The sequence below is a fragment of the Prunus dulcis genome, chromosome 1 (genome assembly GCF_902201215.1).
Source record: "Prunus dulcis chromosome 1, ALMONDv2, whole genome shotgun sequence".
Lineage (NCBI taxonomy): Eukaryota > Viridiplantae > Streptophyta > Magnoliopsida > Rosales > Rosaceae > Prunus > Prunus dulcis.
This window is the reverse complement of record NC_047650.1, coordinates 6,039,309-6,045,998: the sequence shown is the minus strand read 5'-3', so window position 1 is coordinate 6,045,998 and position 6,690 is coordinate 6,039,309. Positions and strand designations below refer to the sequence as shown.

The 6,690-nt window shown below is 37.0% G+C and overlaps 1 protein-coding gene across 1 annotated transcript; it reads right to left on the bottom strand.

Annotated features, from left to right (window-relative positions):
- Positions 1 to 285: 285 nt before the first annotated feature.
- LOC117615605 (2-(3-amino-3-carboxypropyl)histidine synthase subunit 2) lies at positions 286 to 6,690 on the bottom strand. Its single transcript, XM_034344717.1, has 10 exons — positions 6,418 to 6,690; positions 6,063 to 6,286; positions 5,852 to 5,960; positions 4,777 to 5,122; positions 3,427 to 3,496; positions 3,104 to 3,171; positions 2,468 to 2,583; positions 2,273 to 2,379; positions 1,854 to 1,993; positions 286 to 900 (listed from the first exon to the last, which is right to left on the bottom strand). The coding sequence occupies exons 1-10, from the start codon at positions 6,496 to 6,498 to the stop codon at positions 647 to 649; spliced, it is 1,515 nt and encodes a 504-aa protein (XP_034200608.1). The 5' UTR covers positions 6,499 to 6,690; the 3' UTR covers positions 286 to 646.

Here is a 6,690-nt window from a genome sequence, read left to right as displayed (position 1 = left end):
TTAACTTATTTTCCCAAACTTTCCCATGAAGAGAAAAACAAAACCCAAGGGAAGAGGAAGGCTTCACTTTCCCCCTACTTTCCTATGTGCAAAGCAATTAATTTCCCAATCCCAAGCCTTCTTTCTCATGAACCAAACGGAAAAAGTAATCTATTTATTACTGTTCTTAGTTTTTATTTTATGAGTCAACCTGAATACAGTTTTTTCTTCCCACACATTAATTGTATCTCTTCTCGCTATATTCTCATTTTTCTTCTATATCTTTCATGAAGAGTACCCAAAAAATAAGAAACAAAGCCATCAAACAGGACCTTGGTTGCTCATTACATGTCACTATTTCATTAAATTACGTACCACAATAGAAAACAGAACAAAAAACCCAAAAATGTCTACAAAAATAGATGAGGCAAAAAGGCATGCCTCTAATAGAATCCCCTCTTGTTTCTCCCCTTACAGAGTCTCATCATTGGCAGATAGCTGCGCTCCATGCTGCAAGGCAGACATCAAGAGTATGCTCTTTCATTTACCTGTCCCCTCTCGGCTGACTGCCTAGACCTGCTGCCTTCCACACATCTACTTCTCCTTAAGGGCACATCCTCAAGCACGTCTTCATCGTAACCACTCTTTCCACGTTTTTCTAATTTGATCATGATTTCTCATGCCCGTTCTTCTCATCTTCATACCCTGCTGCCCTTCCACTTCTCCCGATAAAATATGGTTCTGGCAAGGAACCGTCATAATGTATATCTAGACCTTGATAGGATCGAGTGGCTAAAAACTCTGCACCAGATTTAGCTGTTCCTTTCACTATAGAATTCGGGTTATCACGCAATTGCAGAACCTTCTCTGTCGCATTTGCTAAAGCAAGAGCTCCTTCCTTATCTTCCTCAGTACCATTCCCTGGTTATACAACAATTTCAGAACTTCCAAGTTTGAAATGTCTACCCTTATAACAATCTTTTTGGTAAAACGAAGTAGTTTTAGTCTCACAATATCTAAATGATAAACAGTTCTCCAATGTAATTATTTACATGTGGGTCTCGAACTATAAATCCCAATTAAACTTTGTTTTGCCCTTCACTTTTTTATTTTTTATAAGAAACATAGCTCTTATTAAAAAAAATTATAACAGTACAACATAAGTGAACAAGGAGTCCATTTCTGAAAGAAAACTACACATAAACTCTGCATCATGACCTCAATCCTAAAGGAAAACATAAAGACAAAACAGAAATTTCATAGGACTGCAAAACAGATGCTTTCCAATCAGACTAGATAGCAGGAAAATATAGCTCCTTAAACTCCGAATCTACAGATGCCCACAAAGAAGCCCAGAAATGCATCCTATCCCATAAACATTCACCTCCTCGCCCCCAAATATGCTACTATTCTTTTCAACCGATAGAACCCAGAAAATTTCCATCATAGCACTACTCAGCTCAACTACAAACCCTTTTATTTCCACCAAAAAAGTTCAACTTCTCAGATAATAGCACATTATATGGCACTGTGATGGACCAGCATAAACCTGTCCTCAATTGACCGAGACCACAACGAAAAAGCCAGTGGATAGTCCAATATTTGATCCATACCTCTAATGAGGATAGAAGCTTAAGACAAATATGGACTTAAAGCATAGACTTCTTTGCTCTAACAATCAATCTAAGGTAAGAAAAATAAATTAAGCTAATCATACAAATGTCTTTTAAAAAGGGGAGGGGCGAGGGAGAAGGTGCATACGGTATCCTTCATTTCTCAGAGACACACGAGTCACTTTATATGTTGAAAGTCTTCTATTTTTTCACTCAATGATGCCATAACAATTGCATAAATTAGAAAAATAAGAGAACTACCTTGCGGATCAAAATCTTCTACATAACCACCTTGCAAGAAGGAAAATCGTGCTTCTTCAGAAAAGTTCCTTGATTCCACTGGAGAAGAATTAATCAAACCGCGGAATTCCATTACATATTCTCCAGTCCACTGACATCCTCTGCGGTGAGAATTTGAACTTTCAGTGGTCAGGGATAAACGAGGAATGATAACTAGCTAATTAATTCATCTTGTCAATGCAGATCTTAGGAGCATTTAAGGTATACTAATTTGAATCCACACGTTAGGAATATGTAATAACAGATCATCTCATGTGAGGGATATCAAGTAGCAAGTAGTTCATAAGACAATGAGCAAATATGGAACCATTCTATATACAAGGAACCTAAGTTCATGGCACTGAATGTACGATAAAGTATGACTTTATTTAATGTGGTACCTGTTGAAAGCTAGCATGGCTTCGAAAGGTGTAATTACTGGAGCTAAATATTCTTTGCTATCCAGAAGAGCAGTTTGGGCACAAGAGACATAAATGAAAATATCACACTGCCACGAATAAAAATCTACAATTAACTTATTAGAACATCAAATATTCTAAATTCCATATGAACGCATCTACTTGCATGTATCAGACCTCAGGAAAGTTGGCAAGTTTTGCAGGGTTTGGTCTTCCCATAACTAGAGTATAGACTTTTTTCCCTGCTCCTGTAATCAGCACTTTCATCTGATGAATCATATTCAGGTAACCAGCTGCATCATAATTGCCAAAAAAGTTAATTAATTTTCTAGGCTCTCGGTTATGCATCAGTAAAAGAATGTGCCCTTAATTGAATATCGTTTTTTCTTTTTCTGAAAGGATCCCAACATAATTGAAATTTAAGATAGAGTAATTTAAAGTCCTTGAATGGTACATAATAAGATGTACCCATACTGAAATGCAAAAAACAAAACAAAACAAAACAAAACATTTCATGATTATCATCATTAATTACAGAATGAATTACTAGATTAGAATTGAGATGGAAAAGGAAAAAAAAAAAACACAAAATACCGGCACATACAGAAACACTGTGGGTATAGTGTGAAATTAACCAACACATGGTTCAATATTGAAAAACTAATTTCAAGTGAAAAAAAAAAAAAAAAAAATCAATCAATCAATGATCTCCAATAGCAAGCTGTGCATTACAATAACTATTCAAACTGATTGCTCAATTTTACAGTGGATTAATAAAAAATAAAGACTAGAGGATCCCACACAAGAACTCACCTACACCAAGGGTTCCTACTAAGATCCCAACAATGTTAGCATCCTTTGCTTTCTCCATTAGGTAATATCTGGATGAGAGATTGCTCACACAATAAATCATATGAAAGAAGAGCATGACAACAATAAAACACATGGTGGAAGGAACACACGGTCTATCATGTCACAATTATTGTGCTTGTAAGAGCAAAGATTAGTGGAAACAGGGAACAAGAATAAAACACATGGTGGAAGGAACACACGGCCTATCATGTCACAATTATTGTGCTTGTAAGAGCATAGATTAGTGGAAACAGGGAACAGTACAAAGATTTTGTAGATAATACCTGCGCTTAAGAATCTTTCTTTGTTGAGATAAGTCAGTCACCATACTGCATTCCGAGGCATCATATCTGACTAAAACCAAAACCACCAAAAATTATAAACAAGATTGAGTATGAAAAATTGAATAATCAATAGCATATCAATTTCCACATACTAGGTGCTTTAAGATAATTAACTTTTTAAACTTGAAAATCTTAATCTGGCTCCTTATCTTCTTTCCCACAATAAATCAAGTTTCTATTCGTAACCAAGAAAACAAAAATGACAGGACCAATTATCATATTTTCATATTGTTCCTTGAGTTCCTTCTGCCAAATATTGGACAAACTAAGGGAGAACCGTAAGTGGCCTGAGTTCATTTACCAAGTAAAAAGACTTCATCCTACTTTGCGAACAGGACTTGTGGGGAATTGGTTACTTTGGGATACATATAATATAGGATTTTTCTCCTATCCGGACGACCAGATTGTTTAGCATGCGGACTCCAATGTTCGCAGGTGTGTTTCATTGTAAAAAGTGATGTGAAGATGCGTACTTCTACAGCACCGACTGGATATTTTTATATAGCAGTGTAGTGGCTTGATTTGGCAGCATATAATAAGATGAGAAAACTGAAATTCTTCTCTGATCCGGACGTCGGCACGTTATTACCGCTCAGACTCCATTGTAAACAAGGAGGAAAGCAGGGAGGGGTAGTAAAAAATATATGGCGTCTGCACGGTAATAACGTCCAGACGTCCGCATAGAAGATAATCTGTATATATATGTGTGTGTGTGTGTGTGTGTGTGTGTGTTTATTCAGAATTTACTTTTCGAAGACAGTGTTCATAAGTGGCTAGAGTCCTAGACACTTTGATTGCCTCAGTCAGAAAAGGAGAAAGGGGAACGCAAACAGCTATTTGCCTAAATGGAAAATATCAAATGTGTGTGCACTACAGATATGATGCATCCATCATGATAAATGTATAGAGAAAATATCCCTCTTCATTTGTGCAAAAATGAAATCCACCAATATATAGGAAAAAGAAAAACAAAAGTCCAAGAACCACCACATGTATGATATATGATGTACGGGACTATATGATGCATCTGAGACAGCACAACTCATCAGAAAAAAAAAAATTTGTTTGAGGACACAAGAAAACAGAATATGAGATGCATTCGCACATGCATGTAGACATACTCAAAAAAAATGTATAACAAAAGAAAGTAGTGGTTTACACACCTTTTTTTTCAATAGAAACTTTATAAATTCAAAGAAACAAGCAAGTGGATAAGGAATCCACAAGAGAAAAACAAAAGAAAGCTGCAACCTCAAGACCAAAACAAACAAAGGAAAGTAGTTTATGTACCTATTTCACAGCCATTATATGTCAAAACAATATTTGCAAAGGCAGAGTTATTAGAACCAATCCAGAAAAGTAAGTAATCGTCCATCTTGTGTCCCTCAGCCAATTTCCAGACCAAGCCTCCAATGCTATACGTATTAGCAGATAGTGTCCCAAAACTATTATTATCAGTGAGGCTGCCAGATGTTCCCTGGACCTCATTTGAGACTTTACAACCTTTTGATGGATTCATAACTGAGCAAATAACATTAGCATATTGAACTTCTGGTTTGGATTCAGCCCCGCATACTTCTGCAAATTTTTCTCTGATATTCTGTATTGAATGTGCATAATCCAGCCCAAAAAGGACCTACAGATGGATAGAAAGTCAGATTTGGTAAACTAACCAAAAAATAAAATGTACTTGGTCTCTTATAGAAAATTATGTGCATAGACAATAATCTACATTTCAATATTTAATAACTGAATGATGGGTAGAATAATGCAGAGTATAAAGGAGAAAGAAGATTGAGAGAAAAAGAAAAAATTGATGGGTAGAAGGACGATGAGGTTGCTGCAGGAGACAATCTTTCTCTCATGCTGAATGAACAATGCTGAACACTGACTCGATCAAGTGGTAAGCTGATGGGTATAAGGGCTATAAGTTTAATACCATTTTGTCACCTTGAGCCAAAAATTAACTCATTACTCATGCAATGGGATAAAACTAGAATTTATCTGTTTTCATCTCCGTTCTTTCTTTTCCCTCCTTTGAAATAAAAATTAAAAAAAAAATATTTACCAAGTTTAAATTCAACAAAAGAAAAGAAGAAATTATGGGCTACAAATTCATCCTCAATATCCTACTCCTCTGAATAATTGATCTTCAAATCAAGTAAGAATATCATTTAAGTTGCATATCATCTATTGTTTTAACTTCCAAATCCATAATCTCTTCTTTCTTTGATTACAGCTATGATTTCTAGCACTTGATGATCTAACCAGAATGATGATTCAGTATCAGCCAAAACATTTAAAAACTGCCCCATTTAATCAAATTCTAATGAGTCTAGAAGTGAAAAGTGAACAAAGATCATACCAAAACCCGCCTCCCATTTGGCAAAGCATAATGCGATAGATTCTTCACACAATCAGGCACACTAATTGAAGTCTTCCCAAAAACAAAGAACGCTGGAAGCGTCGTAGTCCTGCCAACAAAACCCAACTAAGAGAATGAGCCTTCAACAACATACACAATAAAACTCAAACCAGACTTCAACCATAAATTACTTCCAGTACAGAGCACTCACGGGCTGAGGCACGTGTGGCCGTAATGAACAACAGCATCAGCATCCACGTGCGATGCTCCCACCTCGTCCACACAGCAACTACCGTAGGCCGTGTCCGCCATCACGAACAAGCCCACTTCCGGGGCATCGTCGTTTTGCTCGGCGTTGGATTCCCTCAGTGTTCGAAGCTTGGCCCTTAGCGCACTCACAACTCTCACCGCGTCCTTCAGAAGTTCATCAGGGAACTGAGACGACACTCAATTCAATACAATTCAATTCGATGTTTGGTTTCCCGGGGGAAAAAAAAAAAGCAAACAAAAGAAAAATAAAATTGAGAGGAAAACAAGACGCAACAGGAAGATTGAAGAACTCGTACCTGTAAAGCGACTCTGGTGAACTTGTTGCTCTGAATGAACTCGGCCGTGGGGGCGATTTCGTAATTCGATTCCAAGTCCATGGCCGAATGAATTACTGTGAAAGAAGAAAGAGGAAAAATCTTTTTCCTTTTTTTTTAATCTGCTTGGAAGAAGCCTCCTTGGAACAGTGGGACTGTAGGAGTGACTATTTCACTGTGAGAGAACCGAAGAAGAAGAAGAAGAAGCAGGGGAAAGAGGGAACTCAAGAAGGGGGAATGGCGGCTAGAAATGGA

Bases quoted from the DNA above. Each gene is read 5' to 3' on its own strand.
- LOC117615605 (XM_034344717.1), bottom strand. From the start codon at position 6,498: ATGGACTTGGAATCGAATTACGAAATCGCCCCCACGGCCGAGTTCATT. The intron at 3,497-4,776 runs GTACATAAACTA...TTTTGGTTTTAG, and splicing joins ATATAATGGCTGTGAAATAG to TCAGATATGATGCCTCGGAA. The intron at 2,584-3,103 runs GTGAGTTCTTGT...ATTATGATGCAG, and splicing joins AGTAGGAACCCTTGGTGTAG to CTGGTTACCTGAATATGATT.